The sequence below is a fragment of the Salmo salar genome, chromosome 02, assembly GCF_965601325.2.
Source record: "Salmo salar chromosome 02, fSalSal1, whole genome shotgun sequence".
NCBI lineage: Eukaryota > Metazoa > Chordata > Actinopteri > Salmoniformes > Salmonidae > Salmo > Salmo salar.
In genome coordinates, this window is record NC_138292.1 from 21,256,360 (window position 1) to 21,282,735 (window position 26,376).

The 26,376-nt window shown below is 47.7% G+C and overlaps 1 protein-coding gene across 9 annotated transcripts in view; it reads left to right on the top strand.

Annotated features, from left to right (window-relative positions):
- The first annotated feature begins 359 nt into the window (after positions 1 to 359).
- Positions 360 to 26,376, top strand: part of LOC106605768 (protein tweety homolog 1-like) — a 48,049-nt gene continuing 22,032 nt past the window's right edge. For 3 of the 9 annotated variants that reach the window (XM_045699777.2, XM_045699775.2, XM_045699779.2), the window contains exons 1-7: positions 626 to 1,196; positions 7,082 to 7,259; positions 12,366 to 12,595; positions 15,192 to 15,303; positions 18,336 to 18,673; positions 18,890 to 18,985; positions 19,322 to 19,394. In XM_045699777.2, the coding sequence (XP_045555733.1) occupies positions 7,125 to 7,259; positions 12,366 to 12,595; positions 15,192 to 15,303; positions 18,336 to 18,673; positions 18,890 to 18,985; positions 19,322 to 19,394 (984 nt within the window). In that variant the 5' untranslated portion in view covers positions 626 to 1,196; positions 7,082 to 7,124. Of the gene's footprint in view, positions 600 to 622; positions 1,197 to 7,081; positions 7,260 to 12,365; positions 12,596 to 15,191; positions 15,304 to 18,335; positions 18,674 to 18,889; positions 18,986 to 19,321; positions 19,395 to 26,376 lie in introns of those variants that run through there. The other 6 variants (XM_045699743.2, XM_045699754.2, XM_082960663.1 and 3 more) reach the window with 4 other exon arrangements.

Consider the following 26,376-nt stretch of genomic DNA (forward strand, 5'->3'; position numbering starts at 1 on the left):
GTTTATTTGTAATCCCCCTCTTTTTCAGTCAAATCACCCACAATCATGGAAGAGCATCTCTCATTCTCTGCTTTTTCTGGTTGTTGTTGAATCATGGTGTTGATACTATTTTGCAGTCTCCACTCGAAACTGGTTTTGCAACTCCCCTCCCTCTATTCATCGCTCACCCTCCATCCCTCCCTCTTTCTCTCACGCTCACTCACTGCCCAGTTGACAACCCATCTTTTTTCCTATTCACAATATCTTTGTTGCACCCTCCATCCTGCCCTCCCTCCCTCCCCTTCTCTCTTGCTCTCAGTATCCATCTAAGTGGTGTGCTTATTTGCTTCTGCCTAAATATATGTTGATCTCTACCTCTCCCTCTCTTTTCCTCTCTGCACAACACAGCCAAACACTGCCCTGCCTAACCACACAGGAGATTTCTTCAACAAATATTTTGTGGAGTTTTTGTGCACAAATCTGAAATGTGACTCAAACTTGAATAATTTGACCTTTTTCTCGTTTTGTATTTTTGCATTTAGACAATCGTAGATTTTTTTTGTGATGATTTGTTGATTTTGGTCATCTTTTTGCCTCCTAATCTGAGAGTGTAGAGATTGGTATGTTGTGTGTGTGTGTGACTGGGTGTTGATGGGGGTTTCAGTTAGAGCTGTGTCTGTATCGCCCAGCAGCATCATCTTTTGTGTGAGCTGAGAGTGGACGGAGCCCTAGTCCCCGTTAACAGATTCATTATCGCTGGGCACAATCGTGTCGCTGCCTTGTTGTGAAGTCGCCTGGCTGAGCGATCTGCTGCCTGCATGGGGTTCTGACATGACGATAAGGGTCCCTCTGGGGTGTCTTCTCAATCCTAATCCCTCTCTCTCCTCCCTCTCTCTCCTCTCTCTCCTCTCTCTCTTGCGCTGAGGGCTCCTCTCTTATCCATCAACACAAGCACCTCTCCACTGTTACCAGACAACCATACAATCAAAGGCGGGTTTAATATTTCAAAAACAAAAACAGACCCTGTTATTTATTTACATTTTACATATTTTTGGGGTTCATGTCCCTAAACCAATATATTTCAGGATGAGTATTTTTCCCAAGAGGATCCAGCGCTGATGGTTGGCAACGGTATACTTCAGTGAGTGTAGATATTTGACGGAACACCAGAGAAGAGCAAGAGATAGCAGAACACCCTCCCAACGCTACAGTCAAAGGTAAGAAACGGATCACTCATTCACCATGGGTGAATTGTCTGTGTATTCTACAAGATTAATGGGCAGTCAAGTGAAATAGATTCTTCATGCACTGTTAGACCACTGCAGTTTATGTTCAATGATGGAAAGTGGAGAGAAGCCTGGGTTTTACATCAAATGTTTGGATATTTACGCAATGTGTGTGCATTGGCTGATGTTGCAATTAGGAAATGATTTATAAAACATTGAGGTTGAACCATGTTAGTTTGATTCACTCTGTTTTGGATTGTTTTGTCCATCTCTCTACTTTATCATAGTTGATAAGAGATATTTTATTTATATTAATAAAATATCACATTGTATGTCACTGAATAGTTTGCTTAGCTTCATCTTCAGCAAACCTCTCTCAAATGCTACATTTGACTTTGTGCAAGCTTCTAAATGAGGTTGTATGTTATACTCTTGTTCACTCCAAAGCTCCATGTTGGATTTATTGATTCTACAAGCAGTGAGTAGCCTGCAGCTGAATGCACTCAATCTTTCATTGATTTGGGGAAATGTGTGTGAATGTGGGTATGGTATGGTTTGGTTTAACTATCCTTGTATCCAAAATTTGGACAAGTGTGTACATTTTGCTGGTCCCCACAAGTAAAAGGCTATTTTAGGCTTAGGGGTTAGGGTTACAATTAGGATAAGGGTTAGGGTTAAGGTTAGGGAAAATAGGATTTTGAATGGATTTATTTTTTCTTTGTTATCCTAACCCCTAAATGACTATTGTCATTAAATAGTACCCGCAAAACACCAGTCTCAACATCAACAGTGAAGAGGCGACTCGGGGATGCTGGCCTTCTAGGCAGAGTTCCTCTGTCCAGGTTCTGTGTTCTTTTGCCCATCTTAATCTTTTATTGGCCATTCTGAGATATGGCTTTTTCTTTCCAACTCTGCCTAGAAGGCCAGCATCCCGGAGTCGCCTCTTCACTGTTGATGTTGAGACTGGTGTTTTGCGGGTACTATTTAATGAAGCTGCCAGTTAAGGACTTGTGAGGCGTCTGTTTCTCAAACTAGACATTCTAATGTACTTGTCCTCTTGCTCAGTTGTGCACCGGGGCCTCCCACTACCCTTTCTATTCTGGTTAAAGCCAGTTTGCGCTGTTCTGTGAAGGGAGTAGTACACAGCATTGTACGAGATCTTCAGTTTCTTGGCAATTTCTCGCATGGAATAGCCTTCATTTCTCAGAACAAGAATAGACTGATGAGTTTCAGAAGAAAGTTATTTGTTTCTGGCCATTATGAGCATGTAATCGAACCCACAAATGCTGATGCTCCAGATACTCAGCTAGTCTAAAGAAGGCCAGTTTTATTGCTTGTCTAATCAGCACAACAGTTATCAGCTGTGCTAACATAATTGCAAAAGGGTTTTCTAATGATCAATTAGCCTTTTAAAATGATAAACTTGGATTAGATAACACAACGTGCCATTGGAACCAAGGAGTGATGGTTGCTGATAATGGGACTCTGTATGTCTATGCAGATATTCCATAAAAAAATATGCCGTTTCCAGCTACAATAGTCATTTTCAACATTAACAATGTCTACACTGTATTTCTGATCAATTTGATGTCATTTTAAGGACCAAAAAAATGCTTTTCTTTCAAAAACAAGGACATTTCTAAGTGACCCCAAACTTTTAAACGGTAGTGTAGATACATTAGTCGTCACTGAATGGCCATTCATGTCCCCACTGACTGATGATAACTGGGCTGTGGTGTGTATCACAGGGCCATATAACTGTCTCAAACTCCAATCATTAAGAGTGTCCTTAAGTGGTCGTTAGGGGGACCATTGGGCCTTAACGTGTGGCATGATGATTTCTTTTGCATGTCATTATTCATACCCAGTGGCCCAGAGGAAAGCTGTTGTTTGTGATGTGTAGTAATGAGAATATGTGGTGCAATACATGATAAAGGAGAAGGTGGCTTTACTGTCCAAAGAGGATTTTCTTCCCAGCTGCAAATCTTCAGTCGTCCTCATTAACCGCCTTACAAAATGGCCTCGTGGAGAAACATATTCTGGAGTCTCCCTCAATACAAATAGCTGAGTGACTGTTTCATAACAGAGCCATTCCCAGGGCTGAGTCGGTCAGCTTGGTTCAGTGCAGTGACAGATAGTTGACGTCTATTCTACTGTATTCTATCCATTTCTCCTCGGCTTTGTTGTTCCTGAGAGTCTCTTGTTGGTTTTGAAGCAGCTAGTGCACAGCACAGAAGGCTGTAGTTTGGGTTTCCTTCTTCCGTCTCCTTCTCCTCTCCCCTTCTCTCCTTGCTCCCCCTATCACATGAGTGCAAACTCCCTGTTATTTTCCTTCAGTTATGCAATGGTAACCAGCATGATAACAAGCTGGCAGGAAGCATCACGTCAACTTGAGCCTGCCTCCCTGCCTCCCTCTGACAACTACTGCTGGACCACTGATCAGCTAAGGCTGCTCCCTACAAGGTGCTCCCTCCCTGGTGCCCCCTCATCCCCTTTCTGGGTTCATGTTAGCACTAGTTCCCATTGTTGACACTACATCTGCTTGTGGACAGACAGACAGACAGACAGACAGACAGACAGACAGACAGACAGACAGACAGACAGACAGACAGACAGACAGACAGACAGACAGACAGACAGACAGACAGACAGACAGACAGACAGACAGACAGATTTATGATAATTGCCAAATATTGTTAATGTAGACTTTTCCAAGTAACATGAATTGAATTTCAATTCACGCTGTAGTCTAACCACACAACAACATTCCTATAATTCACCTAATGTGACAACATCCTCTACCACCCTCACAGCCGAATAATTCAAGACTATAACATGAAAAATCCTGTTTGTTGATATACCATAAGAGTCTGGTCATAACAATGTGAGACTACAACAATAACACCAGTCTGTTGACAGCCTCACTGTGAGGGGATGGACGGCAGTGTGTGAAACCATTCTGCTCCCACTGTTCAGAAGTGAAACAGAGTGTTGTCATTGATTTTTGTTACTGACAGTTGGGGGTTTGGAGCCATTAAGGTGAACAGGCTTATTCTAATGAGCTTGGGATTGACTGTCTGGGTTGTCTGTTTAACCCTCTCTGGGCCAGGGATGCCCCAAATCCACATGCACGCACACCACACACACACACACATCTCAAACAATGACCCCAACACCTGGACTTATTATGTCCATTGAGACGTCATTGATTTGAAACGGCTGCTACAGTAAAAAGACTGGATTGATATTTGTAAAATAGATCAGATATGGTCATATGCGATTCTTGATCATATTTAGTATTGTGTAGTGCTTCTATTCAAATGTAGTGTTGTGTGCTCATACAGATGGATCATTAAAAAGGCTGAGAATTCATGTGATACAGTGCTGAATGTTCTAAACATTCAAAGACAGCAAAACCAAGATTGGAGCCTGGTGCAGAATCCAAATCTAAGAATCCCTCCCTGTTAGATGCTATCAAGTACACTATTGTGTCTTTACTCAACGTTCGTCTGTGTCTCACTGTATGTACTGCTCTACTGTACAACTCCCTGTCTCTACTCCTCAGTACAACTCCTGTCAATGGTCTAGTCTGTGCTGGTCTCATTTTATAGGCTCTATTGAAACCCTCTTGTCTTCAACTGTAAAACCCTGGTATTCTCTTAATCTGCACAATCAGTGTCGTGGCCCCCTTACCATCACCCCTCATCCCCTCTTCATAGCTCTGTGATTGTAATGTAGATTGCGGTGTCTATCTGGGATAACCGGATTTCCCTTTGTATTTACCCTACTTTCTCCCCTTGGCTGGGCTTTAGGACAGGAGGGGAAGCAGTGTCTCTCAGCAGGGTGTGGTGGTGGAGTTTGGCTACGAAGCCTGGCCTATTCTCCCTTGTTTCCCCCCCCCTCTCCTTCCCTTTGGAGGGTGGTTGCTGCTACAGTGCATCATTGTTGTAGACATACTATCTGTCATAGTATCTTCTAATTTCCAGGATGGTTGAGGGGGGTTGAATCTCCCTCTTGTATTGACCCAACTCTGCCTCCATTATATAGTGCTGGTTGTGTGGTGTGGCTGAGATTGCCACTGGACCTCCCACTATCTCCCTTCCTCTGCTCCCATAGGTGGAGGAGCATGATGAAGTAGGTTGTTAGTAGAGACGACAGGGTAGTTGGTTAAGTTGATGTCCCCTGGATAAGAGAGGAATCACGCACATCCAATCCAGGTGTGGGCAGGTCCCATTTCTATTCAGTTAGTTCAGCCAGATGAATTTCACTTCAGTTCTTGAATGAATTGGAATGGAATTGACCACGACCGTCATCCAAATGTAGCTTAGAAGCTGAGCAAAAATAACTAGCAATGTCTGCTCTTGCTCTGTGGTTTCTGCTCCACAGGGTTTCACCCTGCATACCTCCTCGCTCCAGGTACAAGCCCTTAGGCATAGATCTGATCTAGGATTAGATTACCTTGACTTTCACAATTCCTTACTTTAATAAGCATTAGGAGAAGACCATGTAAACCTCACCTTTAGATCAGAGTCTAGGACAGGGGTGTCAAACTCATTCCACGGACAGCCTAGTTTCTGAAGGTCTTTGTTATTTCCTTTCAATTAAGACCTAGACAACATGGTGAGGGGAGTTCCTTACTAATTAATGACCTTAATTCATCAATCAAGTACAAGGGAGGAGCGAAAACCCGCAGACACTCAGAACTCTGTGGAATGAGTTTGATGTGGTCTAGGAGTAGACAATGTAAACATCACCATAGATCAGAGTCTAGGAGTAGACAATGTAAACATCACCTTAGATCAGAGTCTAGGAGTAGACAATGTAAACATCACCTTAGATCAGAGTCTAGGAGTAGACAATGTAAACATCACCTTAGATCAGAGTCTAGGAGTAGACAATGTAAACATCACCTTAGATCAGAGTCTAGGAGTAGACAATGTAAACATCACCTTAGATCAGAGTCTAGGAGTAGACAATGTAAACATCACCTTAGATCAGAGTCTAGGAGAAGACAATGTAAACATCACCTTAGATCAGAGTCTAGGAGTAGACAATGTAAACATCACCTTAGATCAGAGTCTAGGAGTAGACAATGTAAACATCACCTTAGATCAGAGTCTAGGAGAAGACAATGTAAACATCACCTTAGATCAGAGTCTAGGAGTAGACAATGTAAACATCACCTTAGATCAGAGTCTAGGAGAAGACAATGTAAACATCACCTTAGATCAGAGTCTAGGAGAAGACAATGTAAACATCACCTTAGATCAGAGTCTAGGAGAAGACAATGTAAACATCACCTTAGATCAGAGTCTAGGAGAAGACAATGTAAACATCACCTTAGATCAGAGTCTAGGAGAAGACAATGTAAACATCACCTTAGATCAGAGTCTAGGAGTAGACAATGTAAACATCACCTTAGATTAGAGTCTAGGAGAAGACAGTGTAAACATCACCTTAGATCAGAGTCTAGGAGAAACTTCACATTGTCCTGACCCACCTACAGTACACTGATTGATGAAATAGGAAGTTTCAGTGAACATGAGCATGTCTGACAACTGTTCAACCGTTGGCTGGCTCTCCCACAGACTGGGGGGGTGGTTGGTGAGGTGATGTCCCCTAGTTCCCTCCCTCCCTCCCTCCTCAGCAGGGTTGTTCTGAAACATCTTATCTTTCTTCCCTGGCTCGACCACAGTGTGTAAGAAGGAGTGGTAGACAGACAACATTTCAGTTGCAATAGCCATCACCCGGCACCACATACAGCATAAGGCTTTGTTTACTCATAGTATTTATCATTGGTCCGCCACTGGTGTGGAAATGTGGAATATGTCTATCACTTACACACCTTTGATTTTCTAACCCTTCTCTCCTCTTAGTTCCTTTCAACAGGGTGGAGGAGGGGGGGTTAGGCGATAGAGTATGGCTGCCATGGCGACCGTGCCCAGCTACACCCCTTCGCTATGGGTGAGGATGTGCCACGCCCTCCCCCGGCTGGACCTCACCATGACGATGAGAGACAACCTCTTCATCCCCGACAGCTGGGAGTACCAACAGGTAACAGAAAACGCCCACAGACAATCACATCCATCGCAAACTACAACTGGCCAATCACAGTTGACTGATTGATTCATATTTATCTCAAGTTATCTCTTGGTTCAAACAACAAGATCGACAATAAAAGACAGCTAAGATTCAATGAAAAAGATGTATTGCACTTGGTAAGAATGAGAACCAAGTCTGATACCGCAATGATACAGAACCCCCCCACCCCTCATGTTAAATACTGCATCATAAAGAACCCTCTCTGTTTTGCACAGCGACATCTGCAGAATCCTAGTGGTATTATTAGAACATTTAAACAGCTTATTCATGCTAGTGGTGCAAGTGGCCTAGTTATTGACAGAGAAACGAGCCCAGACCACTCAGAAGAATCTTGACCTGGATTTCAACTCGTCAGAAATATTACATCACCTGGCTGTCTCTCCTCAAAACTGTTAGCACTTAATTACACTGTTCTGTCTCATCTCCAGCACAGTTCAGTTTACATCACTCAGCTCCACTACAGACGCCATCTTATTTCACATTCATTCTCATCATCGTTATGCAATTCCACATGCAGTTCCACAGTACGGTTTGAGCAGGATTTGGTTTGAGTGTTTTAATCTGGAGACTGTAGTAGTAACAGCAACATGTTATATTGTCTTTGTGGTAGAAAACACACCATTTTGTTGTGTTGTTGTTCATTTCTAGGTTTCACCATTCCCTTCCAGTGGCTCTATGTCTCTACTCCCTACGTCAAACACATTGCATGTTTACAACATGTCTACGGTACCGAGAGAGGGATTCTCAAATGATCCGCCAGTAGAGAAAGACAAAAGAAATGGAAAGCACTTGGAGAGAGAATGAGAGGGAGAGGATGAGTAACGTGAGGAGGTAGTGGGGAACAGAAGACAGGACAGAAAGAGAGAGAGAGTAAAAGGAGAGGATGAGTAACGTGAGGAGGTAGTGGGGAACAGAAGACAGGACAGAAAGAGAGTAAAAGGAGAGGGTGAGTAACGTGAGGAGGTAGGGGGGAACAGAAGACAGGACAGAAAGAGAGAGTAAAAGGAGAGGATGAGTAACGTGAGGAGGTAGTGGGGAACAGAAGACAGGACAGAAAGAGAGAGTAAAAGGAGAGGGTGAGTAACGTGAGGAGGTAGTGGGGAACAGAAGACAGGACAGAAAGAGAGAGTAAAAGGAGAGGATGAGTAACGTGAGGAGGTAGTGGGGAACAGAAGACAGGACAGAAAGAGAGAGTAAAAGGAGAGGATGAGTAACGTGAGGAGGTAGTGGGGAACAGAAGACAGGACAGAAAGAGAGAGTAAAAGGAGAGGGTGAGTAACGTGAGGAGGTAGTGGGGAACAGAAGACAGGACAGAAAGAGAGAGTAAAAAGAGAGGGTGAGTAACGTGAGGAGGTAGTGGGGAACAGAAGACAGGACAGAAAGAGAGAGTAAAAAGGAGAGGATGAGTAACGTGAGGAGGTAGTGGGGAACAGAAGACAGGACAGAAAGAGAGAGTAAAAAGGAGAGGGTGAGTAACGTGAGGAGGTAGTGGAGAACAGAAGACAGGACAGAAAGAGAGAGTAAAAGGAGAGGGTGAGTAACGTGAGGAGGTAGTGGGGAACAGAAGACAGGACAGAAAGAGAGAGTAAAAGGAGAGGATGAGTAACGTGAGGAGGTAGTGGGGAACAGAAGACAGGACAGAAAGAGAGAGTAAAAGGAGAGGGTGAGTAACGTGAGGAGGTAGTGGGGAACAGAAGACAGGACAGAAAGAGAGAGTAAAAGGAGAGGGTGAGTAACGTGAGGAGGTAGTGGGGAACAGAAGACAGTGACAGAAAGAGAGTAGAAAGGAGAGGACGAGTAACGACAGGAGGCAGTGGGGAACAGAAGACAGGACAGAAAGAGAGAGGAAAAAGAAGTAACGTGAGGAGGTAGTGGGGAACAGAAGACAGGACAGAAAGAGAGAGTAAAAAGGAGAGGGTGAGTAACGTGAGGAGGTAGTGGGGAACAGAAGACAGGACAGAAAGAGAGAGTAAAAGGAGAGGGTGAGTAACGTGAGGAGGTAGTGGGGAACAGAAGACAGGACAGAAAGAGAGAGTAAAAGGAGAGGATGAGTAACGTGAGGAGGTAGTGGGGAACAGAAGACAGGACAGAAAGAGAGAGTAAAAGGAGAGGATGAGTAACGTGAGGAGGTAGTGGGGAACAGAAGACAGGACAGAAAGAGAGAGTAAAAGGAGAGGGTGAGTAACGTGAGGAGGTAGTGGGGAACAGAAGACAGGACAGAAAGAGAGAGTAAAAAGGAGAGGATGAGTAACGTGAGGAGGTAGTGGGGAACAGAAGACAGGACAGAAAGAGAGAGTAAAAGGAGAGGGTGAGTAACGTGAGGAGGTAGTGGGGAACAGAAGACAGGACAGAAAGAGAGAGTAAAAGGAGAGGATGAGTAACGTGAGGAGGTAGTGGGGAACAGAAGACAGGACAGAAAGAGAGAGTAAAAGGAGAGGGTGAGTAACGTGAGGAGGTAGTGGGGAACAGAAGACAGGACAGAAAGAGAGAGTAAAAGGAGAGGGTGAGTAACGTGAGGAGGTAGTGGGGAACAGAAGACAGGACAGAAAGAGAGAGTAAAAGGAGAGGGTGAGTAACGTGAGGAGGTAGTGGGGAACAGAAGACAGGACAGAAAGAGAGTAAAAAGGAGAGGATGAGTAACGTGAGGAGGTAGTGGGGAACAGAAGACAGGACAGAAAGAGAGAGTAAAAGGAGAGGATGAGTAACGTGAGGAGGTAGTGGGGAACAGAAGACAGGACAGAAAGAGAGTAAAAAGGGATAGAGAAAGTGAGGGTGGCAGTGAATGTATACAAGTAGGTCACAGATTATTAATAGAGTTGCAGTGGCGTGGATAGAAGGAGGGGGAGAGCGAGAGGAGAGTGGGAGAGCGAGAGGAGAGTGGGAGAGCGAGAGGAGAGTGGGAGAGCGAGAGGAGAGTGGGAGAGCGAGAGGAGAGTGGGAGAGCGAGAGGAGAGTGGGAGAGCGAGAGGAGAGTGGGAGAGCGAGAGGAGAGTGGGAGAGCGAGAGGAGAGTGGGAGAGCGAGAGGAGAGTGGGAGAGCGAGAGGAGAGTGGGAGAGCGAGAGGAGAGTGGGAGAGCGAGAGGAGAGTGGGAGAGCGAGAGGAGAGTGGGAGAGCGAGAGGAGAGTGGGAGAGCGAGAGGAGAGGGGGAGAGCGAGAGGAGAGTGGGAGAGCGAGAGGAGAGTGGGAGAGCGAGAGGAGAGTGGGAGAGCGAGAGGAGAGTGGGAGAGCGAGAGGAGAGTGGGAGAGCGAGAGGAGAGTGGGAGAGCGAGAGGAGAGTGGGAGAGCGAGAGGAGAGTGGGAGAGCGAGAGGAGAGTGGGAGAGCGAGAGGAGAGTGGGAGAGCGAGAGAGAGTGGGAGAGCGAGAGGAGAGTGGGAGAGCGAGAGGAGAGTGGGAGAGCGAGAGGAGAGTGGGAGAGCGAGAGGAGAGTGGGAGAGCGAGAGGAGAGTGGAGAGCGAGAGGAAAGGGGAGAGAGCAGGGGAGGGGGAGAGAGGTAGGGGGATAGAGAGGAAGGCGGACGAGAGGGAGGGGGAGAGAGAGAGGGAGTGTGGAGAGGGAGTGGGGGGAGAGAGAGGGAGGGGAGAGAGAGAGAGGGAGTGGGGGAAAGAAAGTAGGTGAGGGAAAAGGGGGAACATGGATGGGTGGGGGGGCTATAGAGAGCAGGAGGCAGTGGAGAGAGGGATAAGAGATAAGGTGGAGGAGAGGAAAATGAGGGAGGGAGGGAGGGAGGGAGAGAGTGAGACAGGCAGATGGAGAGGGATAATGTTGTAGATATGTGTTCTGGCTAAATGCGCTCTCCAGTAAAGTTGAGAATGATAGATGTTAGTATGTCAGAGTGCAGGCTGATGATGAGATACAGGAGAGATGTGACAGGGCTTAGTAACGTTAATGTTAATGTTCACTACAGCTTGCAGCTGAGGTAGTAGCGTGGTGATACAAGGTAGATTTTCACCCTTTATCACGTTCAGTATGTTAAACAGTCAGGAATGATATTATTACATTCAATTACTGGTTAATGAATGCAGTAGGTATGCTCTTCTGAATGGAGTCATACGTGTGTGTGTGTGTGTGTGTGTGTGTGTGTGTGTGTGTGTGTGTGTGTGTGTGTGTGTGTGTGTGTGTGTGTGTGTGTGTGTGTGTGTGTGTGTGTGTGTGTGTGTGTGTGTGTGTGTGTGTGTGTGTGTGTGAAAAGCCTCCAGCTTTTTAGTTGATGTCCCCTGGATAACTTTATACACTTTATGTTCTAATCACCTTTCACTTCCACTGCTTGGGTAGGTAGGCTGTATGCCATTTGTCACGGTAGAATTATAGGACCAAAAAATATTGTGGTACGTTGTTGTGGTCCTTTGTAGCTCAGTTGGTAGAGCATTGCGCTTGTAATGCCAGGGTAATGGGTTCGATTCCCGGGCCCACCCAGACATAAAATGTATGCACCCATGACTGTAAGTTGCTTTGAATAAAAGTTGTGATTTTCAGTATCACAATATCAACCTGTTATTTAGCTCTTTTGCATAAATACACTGTAGGGATTCTTGCAGAATATTGAGGTTCCCATGTTAAAGGCTGGGACTACACTGATGTCCTCATGACTAACACGTGCACCTCCCAGCTGCTCTGAATCCCTGTTGTTATTCATAACACAGTATATTGATACATTTACCCAGCCCTAGCTGCTACAGTCTGGGCTCAATATTTGACTCTCAAATGGTGTGGAGGAGGCTCATGGGAGTTTCATTCCTTCTATTAGTTAGACAGTGGTGCATGATGTGTTGAAAAATGAAGAAATAAAACATACACAAATTTGAACCAGATTTCCACCGTAAATCAACAACAGAATTTCAAGGGTTGATTTATTCACGTTAGCAATGCAATTAAATATCAACCGAATATGGACATTGATTTTACGTTATGTCCGGTTTTTGCCCAGAGGGATAATGTTACTTAGCAATGCATTTCCATTGTGCAATCAAGTACAGTGACAGTGTTACCATAAGAATCAGTCTGTAAAGTGCTGTGTTTAATTTGATTTTCTGACCCCCCCCCCCCCCCACTCTCTCAGACTCTACTGGTCCTCTCTAGTCTCTCGGCCATTGCTCTCGTTCTCTCCCTCCTCGTCATTATCTCCTTCCTTATACACTACTGCTGCTGTCGCCGTGGTGACCGGAGCGAGGGATCTGAGGAAGAGGAGGAGGATGAAGAGGGCAGCACGGGCCACGGATACGGAGGCAAGAAAGGGCGGGGTATCTGCTGCATCACCTGGGTGTCGGTGGCGGCTGTCACACTGTGCTGGTGAGTAAGAGAGGTTATTGTGACATCACTGCCAGGGTCAATGTGATGTCATTGTGACCTCTTTATGCGGGCCATTGGGATGTTGTGATGTCATGAGGGTCATTGTGATGTCCTGTCGTCTTTGTGACATCAGTGTCATGAGTGTTGTATTCATGAACTGTGACCAAACCATATGACCATTTGTCACAAGGATAGAGGAAAGGGAATCCTTTTTATAATACAGAAGTACCATCTTCTAACTTTCGTTATTTCCCAATAGTCCAATAACCATGTGTGTGTTTTGATGTAAGTTATTTTCAGAGCACTGTAGAAAGTAGTGTCCAGTCCCTGCTTTACAATGTGTTAGTATTTTGTTCCCGGCAATATCTGACACAGACAGTTGACCTAACTGACCGTGGTCAAGTTGTGGTTTGACCACAGGGACCAGGCGTCTGAGGTTCGGTGTTTGGGCTTGTGACAGCATGTTTGTGGTTTGGAAATTGAATCGTGGTTTCCTATCACCGTGACGATGATGTCATAAGTTCCATCTCAGCGTATTGAATCCTCTCTCCTCTGTTCCCTCTCTGGTGACTATGTTGTCATCCACTGTCATGAGGGCATTTAGTCACATTGTGGCAGGATGTTCATTTTAAGTTTGCATGAGGAGATGGCAGCAGGTATTCAAATCTTACCCTACGAGGTCCGGAGTACTGCTGGTTTTCTGTTCTACCTGATTATTAATTGCACCCACCTGGTGTCCCAGGTCTTAATCAGTCCCTGATTAGAGGAGAATAATGAAATGGATCTGGTCCAGATTAGAATTTGCAGGGTTTACTGAGTCAGATTGGGTTCTCGTATAGTAAACCCACAGTTAAACACCTTCAGCTCTGACACCGCATGATGTTGGATGTCCCCTCCCGTCTCAGCAGCGTGATGTTGGATGTCCCCTCCCGTCTCAGCAGCATGATGTTGGATGTCCCCTCTCGTCTCAGCAGCGTGATGTTGGATGTCCCCTCCCGTCTCAGCAGCGTGATGTTGGATGTCCCCTCCCGTCTCAGCAGCGTGATGTTGGATGTCCCCTCCCGTCTCAGCAGCGTGATGTTGGATGTCCCCTCCCGTCTCAGCAGCGTGATGTTGGATGTCCCCTCCCGTCTCAGCAGCGTGATGTTGGATGTCCCCTCCCGTCTCAGCAGCGTGATGTTGGATGTCCCCTCCCGTCTCAGCAGCGTGATGTTGGATGTCCCCTCCCGTCTCAGCAGCGTGATGTTGGATGTCCCCTCCCGTCTCAGCAGCGTGATGTTGGATGTCCCCTCCCGTCTCAGCAGCGTGATGTTGGATGTCCCCTCCCGTCTCAGCAGCGTGATGTTGGATGTCCCCTCCCGTCTCAGCAGCGTGATGTTGGATGTCCCCTCCCGTCTCAGCAGCGTGATGTTGGATGTCCCCTCCCGTCTCAGCAGCGTGATGTTGGATGTCCCCTCCCGTCTCAGCAGCGTGATGTTGGATGTCCCCTCCCGTCTCAGCAGCGTGATGTTGGATGTCCCCTCCCGTCTCAGCAGCATGATGTTGGATGTCCCCTCCCGTCTCAGCAGCATGATGTTGGATGTCCCCTCCCGTCTCAGCAGCGTGATGTTGGATGTCCCCTCCCGTCTCAGCAGCGTGATGTTGGATGTCCCCTCCCGTCTCAGCAGCGTGATGTTGGATGTCCCCTCCCGTCTCAGCAGCGTGATGTTGGATGTCCCCTCCCGTCTCAGCAGCGTGATGTTGGATGTCCCCTCCCGTCTCAGCAGCGTGATGTTGGATGTCCCCTCCCGTCTCAGCAGCGTGATGTTGGATGTCCCCTCCCGTCTCAGCAGCATAGCGCTGTCATATGTCACATGTTATCGGATTGCATTGTCAGCCTGAGTTGATGTCACTGCTTTATCAAACAGCACAATGTGCTCCAGATCTGATTTCCACTTCAGTGATGTCATCATTTTGCAGGTGTTTGTGTTATGGTGGTCCTGTTCCCCCCTGTGGCCGTGATGATGTCATCTCTCTCTCTGATACATGACCTTCTTGCTGTTTAGATGAAAAAGGGAGACATGGTAGTAGACATCTTAGTTTTAGAAATGCATTGTGGGAAAATCTCAAATGACATCCTATTCTTCAAGTTGTGCATCAGAGCACATATATGACACACATGATGCTGTCATAGAAAACATACACGTTTGACTGTATGAAACACCCCCTCCTCTTTTTCCCGCTTTCTAATCTGGGTCACATACTTTGAGGGAGATTGGGTCATACCATTGCTCTCGGGTGCAAGGGGATTTGGTGAACATCTGGCCTAAGCCTTAATCTGAATATTTGAATAACAGAGAGATATATATGTGATTATTTTTTACGTTTTTAATATCACGCCGACTGAAGACTGCAGATGCAGGCACTGCTAAGACTCTTCCAAGCTATCTTATGTTTTCCTGTGGTTGTTCGTTCGATCGTTCATTCATCCATTTCTCACATTTCACATCACTCTTACCAGTTCCATCTTGTGTCAAATTCATTTTATATGTACTTACAGTACAAACTGAATTAAACATGAATCTCTCTCCCTCAATCCCTGTTCCCCTTTTCGCAGTGTTGCTGTAGGCGTTGGTTTCTATGGCAACAGTGAGGCTAATGATGGGATATATCAGTTGACCTCGTCTCTTCTCACAGCCAATTACACACTGGCTTCCATCGATCTGCTGGTGAGTACTCTGGCTCCTCCCTCCCAGCAAATTTCAGACATGTACAATATCTATCCTGCTGTGTGTGTGTGTGTGTGTGTGTGTGTGTGTGTGTGTGTGTGTGTGTGTGTGTGTGTGTGTGTGTGTGTGTGTGTGTGTGTGTGTGTGTGTGTGTGTGTGTGTGTGTGTGTGTGTGTGTGTGGTTGATATATTGGTGGAGAGGGAGAGAAAGTGGGGTGTAAACTTGTCAGGTGTGATATGGATCTGTCTGTCCTCATGCGGTCACTCAGTGGTTTATCTGTCTGTCCCCACGCGGTCACTCAGTGGTTTATCTGTCTGTCCCCACGCGGTCACTCAGTGGTTTATCTGTCTGTCCCCACGCGGTCACTCAGTGGTTTATCTGTCTGTCCCCACGCGGTCACTCAGTGGTTTATCTGTCTGTCCCCACGCGGTCACTCAGTGGTTTATCTGTCTGTCCCCACGCGGTCACTCAGTGGTTTATCTGTCTGTCCTCATGTGGTCACTCAGTGGTTTATCTGTCTGTCCTCACTCAGTGGTTTATATGTCTGTCCCCACGCGGTCACTCAGTGGTTTATATGTCTGTCCCCACGCGGTCACTCAGTGGTTTATCTGTCTGTCCTCATGCGGTCACTCAGTGGTTTATCTGTCTGTCCCCACGCGGTCACTCAGTGGTTTATCTGTCTGTCCCCACGCGGTCACTCAGTGGTTTATCTGTCTGTCCTCATGTGGTCACTCAGTGGTTTATCTGTCTGTCCCCACGCGGTCACTCAGTGGTTTATCTGTCTGTCCTCATGCGGTCACTCAGTGGTTTATATGTCTGTCCCCACGCGGTCACTCAGTGGTTTATATGTCTGTCCCCACGCGGTCACTCAGTGGTTTATCTGTCTGTCCTCATGCGGTCACTCAGTGGTTTATATGTCTGTCCCCACGCGGTCACTCAGTGGTTTATATGTCTGTCCCCACGCGGTCACTCAGTGGTTTATATGTCTGTCCCCACGCGGTCACTCAGTGGTTTATCTGTCTGTCCCCACGCGGTCACTCAGTGGTTTATATGTCTGTCCCCACGCGGTCACTCAGTGGTTTATATGTCTGTCCCCACGCGGTCACTCAGTGGTTTATATGTCTGTCCCCACGCGGTCACTCAGTGGTTTATCTGTCTGTCCCCACGCGGTCACTCAGTGGTTTATCTGTCTGTCCTCATGCGGTCACTCAGTGGTTTATCTGTCTGTCCCCACGCGGTCACTCAGTGGTTTATCTGTCTGTCCTCATGCGGTCACTCAGTGGTTTATCTGTCTGTCCTCATGCGGTCACTCAGTGGTTTATCTGTCTGTCCCCACGCGGTCACTCAGTGGTTTATCTGTCTGTCCTCATGCGGTCACTCAGTGGTTTATCTGTCTGTCCTCATGCGGTCACTCAGTGGTTTATCTGTCTGTCCTCACTCAGTGGTTTATATGTCTGTCCCCACGCGGTCACTCAGTGGTTTATATGTCTGTCCCCACGCGGTCACTCAGTGGTTTATCTGTCTGTCCTCATGCGGTCACTCAGTGGTTTATCTGTCTGTCCCCACGCGGTCACTCAGTGGTTTATCTGTCTGTCCCCACGCGGTCACTCAGTGGTTTATCTGTCTGTCCTCATGTGGTCACTCAGTGGTTTATCTGTCTGTCCCCACGCGGTCACTCAGTGGTTTATCTGTCTGTCCTCATGCGGTCACTCAGTGGTTTATATGTCTGTCCCCACGCGGTCACTCAGTGGTTTATATGTCTGTCCCCACGCGGTCACTCAGTGGTTTATATGTCTGTCCCCACGCGGTCACTCAGTGGTTTATATGTCTGTCCCCACGCGGTCACTCAGTGGTTTATATGTCTGTCCCCACGCGGTCACTCAGTGGTTTATATGTCTGTCCCCACGCGGTCACTCAGTGGTTTATATGTCTGTCCCCACGCGGTCACTCAGTGGTTTATATGTCTGTCCCCACGCGGTCACTCAGTGGTTTATATGTCTGTCCCCACGCGGTCACTCAGTGGTTTATATGTCTGTCCCCACGCGGTCACTCAGTGGTTTATATGTCTGTCCCCACGCGGTCACTCAGTGGTTTATATGTCTGTCCCCACGCGGTCACTCAGTGGTTTATATGTCTGTCCCCACGCGGTCACTCAGTGGTTTATATGTCTGTCCCCACGCGGTCACTCAGTGGTTTATATGTCTGTCCCCACGCGGTCACTCAGTGGTTTATATGTCTGTCCCCACGCGGTCACTCAGTGGTTTATATGTCTGTCCCCACGCGGTCACTCAGTGGTTTATATGTCTGTCCCCACGCGGTCACTCAGTGGTTTATATGTCTGTCCCCACGCGGTCACTCAGTGGTTTATATGTCTGTCCCCACGCGGTCACTCAGTGGTTTATATGTCTGTCCCCACGCGGTCACTCAGTGGTTTATATGTCTGTCCCCACGCGGTCACTCAGTGGTTTATATGTCTGTCCCCACGCGGTCACTCAGTGGTTTATATGTCTGTCCCCACGCGGTCACTCAGTGGTTTATATGTCTGTCCCCACGCGGTCACTCAGTGGTTTATATGTCTGTCCCCACGCGGTCACTCAGTGGTTTATATGTCTGTCCCCACGCGGTCACTCAGTGGTTTATATGTCTGTCCCCACGCGGTCACTCAGTGGTTTATATGTCTGTCCCCACGCGGTCACTCAGTGGTTTATATGTCTGTCCCCACGCGGTCACTCAGTGGTTTATATGTCTGTCCCCACGCGGTCACTCAGTGGTTTATATGTCTGTCCCCACGCGGTCACTCAGTGGTTTATATGTCTGTCCCCACGCGGTCACTCAGTGGTTTATATGTCTGGGTGATGGATGCCCTCTTTCCTCTGTACATGTTTTTCATTGTAATTCAATCTCCACCCACCCCATGTTGTTGATTATACAACTACAAACTCTCTATGATTACATGACCATGAGATTGATTGTATGACTTATAACCTCCACCTCTCTGTCCTGCCCCACCCCTCCCTCTCTGCCTCCCCAGGTTTCAGACACAATCTCTGGGCTACAGCTGTCCATCGCTGGGCCCCTGACCACCATGGAGGAGCTGTTTACAGGCAGTAAGCCCTACTTGGTGTCCACCCGGAACTGTAGGAGACTGTCAGAGAACGTGGTGTTCCTGCTCACCTCTCTGACCATGGCTCGCTCCTCTGACGGGGGTGCCTGGAACAGCAGTAACAATAGCGGAGATCCTCCCATAGCGGCCCTCACCCCTGTGCCCCCCTCCATGGCCCCCACAGTGGCACCAGTCGGAGGGGTCATGCCAAGCCCCTTCTCCCCTGGCTGGGCAGCCAACACACTGATGGTCAACGAGGACTACAGGTGAGAGAAGGGAGTGGGAGTGTCTTCTTCTTCAAGGTTTTAAATTGAGTGTTAAGAACACACATAGGGTGTGCCAGTAAATCACTCCCTTGTGGTTTGCTGAAAGATTGAGTTTTGCGTTCAGCACCATAGAAATGTATTTGGAAGTGTATTCCCTGCATTGTGTGGTTCTATGGTGTCCTATTGCTGAGATGGCTGTTATCTCCTGGGCTGTAGGTGGCTGTCCTACGTGCTGCTGTTGCTGCTGGACCTCCTAGTGTGTCTGTTCATCCTGCTGGGGCTAGCCAAACAGGTCCGCTGGCTCCTCATCCTGTAAGCACACGCACACACACACACACACACACACACACACGCACACACAACACACACACACACACACACACACACACACACACACACACACACACACACACACACACACACACACACACACACACACACACACACACACACACACACACACACACACACACACACACACACAGACAGACCGACAGTTAAACCCTGTGTGTTGTATTGCATCGAACAACACTGCGTTTGTAATGCTCTGTGACTCTGTGTCATGTAGGCTGTGTAATATATGATGGTTCCTAGGAGGTGTGTTTGGTGCTTAGCTGACCCCTGTGTGTGTGGTTTTTCTCCTCCCAGGATGACGGTGCTGGCCTGGCTGGCTCTGTTCCTGAGCTGGGGCTCCCTGGGCCTGGAGACTGCCACTGTGGTGGTGAGGACTGATGGATAAAGGGAGGAGAGGAGGAAGGGTGGTGTGTGTTGATGAGGGGAAGGGAGGGAGTTGATCGTTCATGGCTGGCTAGAGAGTATCTCAGGAATGTCTTAAAGAAGTCCCGGCCAGAGCAGAACAGAATGGCTGTGTACTTCTGTTGGTGTCTGTCTGTATGTGTGTGTATGTGTTTCTGTATTGCTTTCAGTGTGTCTCTGTGCCCATTGTGCTAAACTGTGAAAAGACTAGCCTCCTAGGGAACACTGTAGTCATGGCAGGGGACCAAGAAGGAGGGAAAATGGGGCAGAAATTAGTGTATAGGTGTGTTCTGTGTATTTTCTGTGTGTTTGTGAGCAGTGTGTGTGTGTGGGCGCGTGTGTATGTAAGTAGTACATGTTAATGTATGTTAACTTGTGTGTGGGCGTATGGCTTGGAGGGAGATGGAAGAAGAACATAAGTGCTTTCAGAGAGAGAGAGAGAGAGAGCGAGAGAGAGAGAGAGAGAGAGAGAGAGAGAGAGAGCGAGAGAGAGAGCGAGAGTGAGAGAGTGAGAGAGTGAGGGAGTGAGAGAGTGAGGGAGTGAGAGAGTGAGGGAGTGAGAGAGTGAGGGAGTGAGTGAGTGAGTGAGTAAGTGAGTGAGTGAGTGAGTGAGTCAGTCCCAGAGAGAGGTAGGGAGAACTTCTCCAAATACTCACCAGAACCCACAGAGAGAAAGAGAGGGGGTTGGAGAAAGTGTTTGTTTAGGGTGGTGTAGAAATGGGACAAGTGGGACAGCCAGTGACAGTAAAAACGCCATTTGATTCTATGCTATGACACAATCTTGGCCATTCTATTGATTGATGCCTACCACAACACCACAGACCATAACACATCATTACAGCAAAGCAACAAATTATTATGTCATTTAAATAAAGGTTAAATAAAAATAAAATAAACATTTGGAGGGAATAGAGATCTTTATTCAATATTGCTTTGATAAGGAATTGGCAGCGAGCCAAGAATATAGAACTGTTGATGACATTTGCTGAGAACTGCCAGGGAGTGTTCTTTCTTGAAACTGTCCCATTCCAAATCCATGCCTTGGAAGTTTGTCGCGCCCCTGTGTCTATGAAGGAAGGTTGAAAGGCTAGGACTGGAGGGAGAGGGGTTCAAGCAGACCAGTGTCATGTGGAGCTGGCTGGAGACGTCTCAGAGCCCGTCCAGCGGTCCACACAGAGCCCTTCTGTCCCTGGCCACTGACAGACAAACAATGACCCAGCTGTGGGTCTAAACTGCCCTGGACCGACTCTCTCTCTTTCTGTGTGTGTCTGGGTCTCTCACTCCCTCTCCTGGTCAGCCTGCCCCTTGCTCTGTGTCTGTGTGCCTGCAGCTCTTTTTACATTGTGGCAGTCAGGAGAGAGGAAAAAGGAAGGGATTGATGTAAATGAAAAGAGAGAGAGGATGATAGTAATAGAGAAAGGGAGGAAACCGTTGAGAGAGGAGAAAAGCAGGATGAGAGAGGGAGAGAGCGAGATGGAAAGAGAAACGCAGAGTAGGTCTATGCAACATGGAGAGGGACAGTAGGTCTACACAGCATGGAGAGGGACAGTAGGTCTACACAGCATGGAGAGGGACAGTAGGTCTACACAGCATGGAGAGGGACAGTAGGTATACAGAGCATTGAGAGGGACAGTAGGTCTATACAGTATGGAGAAGGACAGTAGCTCTACACAGCATGGAGAGGGACAGTAGGTCTGCACATTATGGAGAGGGACAGTAGGTCTATACAGTATGGAGAGGGACAGTAGGTCTGCACATTATGGAGAGGGACAGTAGGTCTGCACATTATGGAGAGGGACAGTAGGTCTGCACATTATGGAGAGGGACAGTAGGTCTGCACATTATGGAGAGGGACAGTAGGTCTGCACATTATGGAGAGGGACAGTAGGTCTGCACATTATGGAGAGGGACAGTAGGTCTGCACATTATGGAGAGGGACAGTAGGTCTGCACATTATGGAGAGTGACAGTAGGTCTGCATATTATGGAGAGGGACAGTAGGTCTACGCAGCATGGAGAGGGACAGTAGGTCTGCACAGTATGGAGAGGGACAGTAGGTCTGCACAGTATGGAGAGGGACAGTAGATCTGCACATTATGGAGAGGGACAGTAGGTCTGCACATTATGGAGAGGGACAGTAGGTCTATAAGATGGAAGGGACAGTGTCTACGCATGGAGAGGGACAGTAGGTCTGCACAGTATGGAGAGGGACAGTAGGTCTGCACAGTATGGAGAGGGACAGTAGGTCTGCACATTATGGAGAGGGACAGTAGGTCTATACAGTATGGAGAGGGACAGTAGGTCTGCACATTATGGAGAGGGACAGTAGGTCTGCACATTATGGAGAGAGACAGTAGGTCTGCACATTATGGAGAGTGGCAGTAGGTCTGCACATTATGGAGAGGGACAGTAGGTCTGCACATTATGGAGAGGGACAGTAGGTCTGCAAATTATGGAGAGGGACAGTAGGTCTGCACAGTATGGAGAGGGACAGTAGGTCTGCACATTATGGAGAGTGACAGTAGGTCTGCAGATTATGGAGAGGGACAGTAGGTCTGCACATTATGGAGAGGGACAGTAGGTCTGCACATTATGGAGAGGGACAGTAGGTCTGCACATTATGGAGAAGGACAGTAGGTCTGTACAGTGGAGAGGGACAGAAGGTCTGCACATTATGGAGAGAGACAGTAGGTCTATGCAGCATGGAGAGGGACAGTAGTTCTGCACAGTATGGAGAGGGACGGTAGGTCTATACAGTATGGAGAGGGACAGTAGGTCCGTACAGAATGGAGAGGGACAGTAGGCCCGTACAGCATGGAGAGGGACAGTAGGTCTATACAGCATGGAAAGGGTTAGTAGGTCTATGCAGCATGGAGAGGGACAGTAGGTCTATGCAGCGTGGAGAGGGACAGTAGGTCTATGCAGTATGGAGAGGGACAGTAGGTCTATGCAGTATGGAGAGGGACAGTAGGTCTATACAGTATGGAGAGGGACAGTAGGTCTATACAGTATGGAGAGGGACAGTAGGTCTACACAGCATGGAGAGGGACAGTAGGTCTGCACATTATGGAGAGGGACAGTAGGTCTATACAGTATGGAGAGGGACAGTAGGTCTGCACATTATGGAGAGGGACAGTAGGTCTGCACATTATGGAGAGGGACAGTAGGTCTGCACATTATGGAGAGGGACAGTAGGTCTGCACAGTATGGAGAGGGACAGTAGGTCTGCACAGTATGGAGAGGGACAGTAGGTCTGCACATTATGGAGAGGGACAGTAGGTCTATACAGTATGGAGAGGGACAGTAGGTCTGCACATTATGGAGAGTGACAGTAGGTCTGCATCATTATGGAGAGGGACAGTAGGTCTACGCAGCATGGAGAGGGACAGTAGGTCTGCACAGTATGGAGAGGGACAGTAGGTCTGCACAGTATGGAGAGGGACAGTAGGTCTGCACATTATGGAGAGGGACAGTAGGTCTATACAGTATGGAGAGGGACAGTAGGTCTGCACATTATGGAGAGGGACAGTAGGTCTGCACATTATGGAGAGGGACAGTAGGTCTGCACATTATGGAGAGTGGACAGTAGGTCTGCACATTATGGAGAGGGACAGTAGGTCTGCACATTATGGAGAGGGACAGTAGGTCTGTACAGTATGGAGAGGGACAGTAGGTCTGCACATTATGGAGAGGGACAGTAGGTCTGTACAGTGGAGAGGGACAGTAGGTCTGCACATTATGGAGAGGGACAGTAGGTCTATGCAGCATGGAGAGGGACAGTAGTTCTGCACAGTATGGAGAGGGACGGTAGGTCTATACAGCATGGAGAGGGACAGTAGGTCCGTACAGCATGGAGAGGGACAGTAGGCCCGTATGCAGCATGGAGAGGGACAGTAGGTCTATACAGCATGGAGAGGGACAGTAGGTCTATGCAGCATGGAGAGGGACAGTAGGTCTATGCAGCATGGAGAGGGACAGTAGGTCTATACAGTATGGAGAGGGACAGTAGGTCTATACAGTATGGAGAGGGACAGTAGGTCTGTACAGTATGGAGAGGGACAGTAGGTCTATACAGTATGGAGAGGGACAGTAGGTCTATACAGCATGGAGAGGGACAGTAGGTCCGTACAGCATGGAGAGGGACAGTAGGTCTATACAGTATGGAGAGGGACAGTAGGTCTATACAGTATGGAGAGGGACAGTAGGTCTATACAGTATGGAGAGGGACAGTAGGTCTATACAGTATGGAGAGGGACAGTAGGTCTATACAGTATGGAGAGGGACAGTAGGTCTGTACAGTATGGAGAGGGACAGTAGGTCTGTACAGTATGGAGAGGGACAGTAGGTCTGTACAGTATGGAGAGGGACAGTAGGTCTATACAGTATGGAGAGGGACAGTAGGTCTGTACAGTATGGAGAGGGACAGTAGGTCTATAAGGCATGGAAAGGGACAGTTTGTCTATACAGCATGGAAAAGGACAGTTTGTCTATACTGCATGGAAAGGGACAGTTGGTCTATACTGCATATAAAGGGACAGTTGGTCTTTTCAGCATGGAAAGGTTCAATAGGTCTATACAGCATGGAAAGGTTCAGTAGGTCTATACAGCATGGAGAGGGACACTAGGTCTATACAGCATGGAGAGGGACAGTAGGTCTATACAACATGGAGAGGGACAGTAGATCTATTCAACGTAGAGAGAGACAGTAGATCTATGCAACATGGAGAGGGACAGTAGGTCTATACAGTATGGAGAGGGACAGTAGGTCTATGCAGCATGGAGAGGGACAGTAGGTCTATGCAGCATGGAGAGGGACAGTAGGTCTATGCAGCATGGAGAGGGACAGTAGGTCTATGCAGCATGGAGAGGGACAGTAGGTCTATACAGTATGGAGAGGGACAGTAGGTCTATACAGTATGGAGAGGGACAGTAGGTCTGTACAGTATGGAGAGGGACAGTAGGTCTATACAGTATGGAGAGGGACAGTAGGTCTGCAGTATGGAGAGGGACAGTAGGTCTGTACAGTATGGAGAGGGACAGTAGGTCTGCACAGTATGGAGAGGGACAGTAGGTCTGCACAGTATGGAGAGGGACAGTAGGTCTGTACAGTATGGAGAGGGACAGTAGGTCTATACAGTATGGAGAGGGACAGTAGGTCTATACAGTATGGAGAGGGACAGTAGGTCTATACAGTATGGAGAGGGACAGTAGGTCTATACAGTATGGAGAGGGACAGTAGGTCTATACAGTATGGAGAGGGACAGTAGGTCTATAAGGCATGGAAAGGGACAGTTTGTCTATACAGCATGGAAAAGGACAGTTTGTCTATACTGCATGGAAAGGGACAGTTGGTCTATACTGCATATAAAGGGACAGTTGGTCTTTTCAGCATGGAAAGGTTCAATAGGTCTATACAGCATGGAAAGGTTCAGTAGGTCTATACAGCATGGAGAGGGACACTAGGTCTATACAGCATGGAGAGGGACAGTAGATCTATACAACATGGAGAGGGACAGTAGATCTATTCAACGTAGAGAGAGACAGTAGATCTATGCAACATGGAGAGGGACAGTAGGTCTATACAGCATGGAGAGGGACAGTAGGTCTATGCAGCATGGAGAGGGACAGTAGGTCTATGCAGCATGGAGAGGGACAGTAGGTCTATGCAGCATGGAGAGGGACAGTAGGTCTATGCAGCATGGAGAGGGACAGTAGGTCTATACAGTATGGAGAGGGACAGTAGGTCTATACAGTATGGAGAGGGACAGTAGGTCTGTACAGTATGGAGAGGGACAGTAGGTCTATACAGTATGGAGAGGGACAGTAGGTCTATACAGTATGGAGAGGGACAGTAGGTCTGTACAGTATGGAGAGGGACAGTAGGTCTATACAGTATGGAGAGGGACAGTAGGTCTATACAGTATGGAGAGGGACAGTAGGTCTATACAGTATGGAGAGGGACAGTAGGTCTATACAGTATGGAGAGGGACAGTAGGTCTATACAGTATGGAGAGGGACAGTAGGTCTATACAGTATGGAGAGGGACAGTAGGTCTATACAGTATGGAGAGGGACAGTAGGTCTATACAGTATGGAGAGGGACAGTAGGTCTATACAGTATGGAGAGGGACAGTAGGTCTATACAGTATGGAGAGGGACAGTAGGTCTATACAGTATGGAGAGGGACAGTAGGTCTATACAGCATGGAGAGGGACAGTAGGTCTATACAGCATGGAGAGGGACAGTAGGTCTATACAGCATGGAGAGGGACAGTAGGTCTATACAGCATGGAGAGGGACAGTAGGTCTATCAGCATGGAGAGGGACAGTAGGTCTGTACAGCATGGAGAGGGACAGTAGGTCTATACAGCATGGAGAGGGACAGTAGGTCTATACAGCATGGAGAGGGACAGTAGGTCTATACAGCATGGAGAGGGACAGTAGATCTATTCAACGTAGAGAGAGACAGTAGATCTATGCAACATGGAGAGGGACAGTAGGTCTATGCAGCATGGAGAGGGACAGTAGGTCTATGCAGCATGGAGAGGGACAGTAGGTCTATGCAGCATGGAGAGGGACAGTAGGTCTATGCAGCATGGAGAGGGACAGTAGGTCTATGCAGCATGGAGAGGGACAGTAGGTCTATGCAGCATGGAGAGGGACAGTAGGTCTATACAGTATGGAGAGGGACAGTAGGTCTATACAGTATGGAGAGGGACAGTAGGTCTATACAGTATGGAGAGGGACAGTAGGTCTATACAGTATGGAGAGGGACAGTAGGTCCGTACAGAATGGAGAGGGACAGTAGGTCTATACAGCATGGAGAGGGACAGTAGGTCTATACAGCATGGAGAGGGACAGTAGGTCTATACAGCATGGAGAGGGACAGTAGGTCTATACAGTATGGAGAGGGACAGTAGGTCTATACAGTATGGAGAGGGACAGTAGGT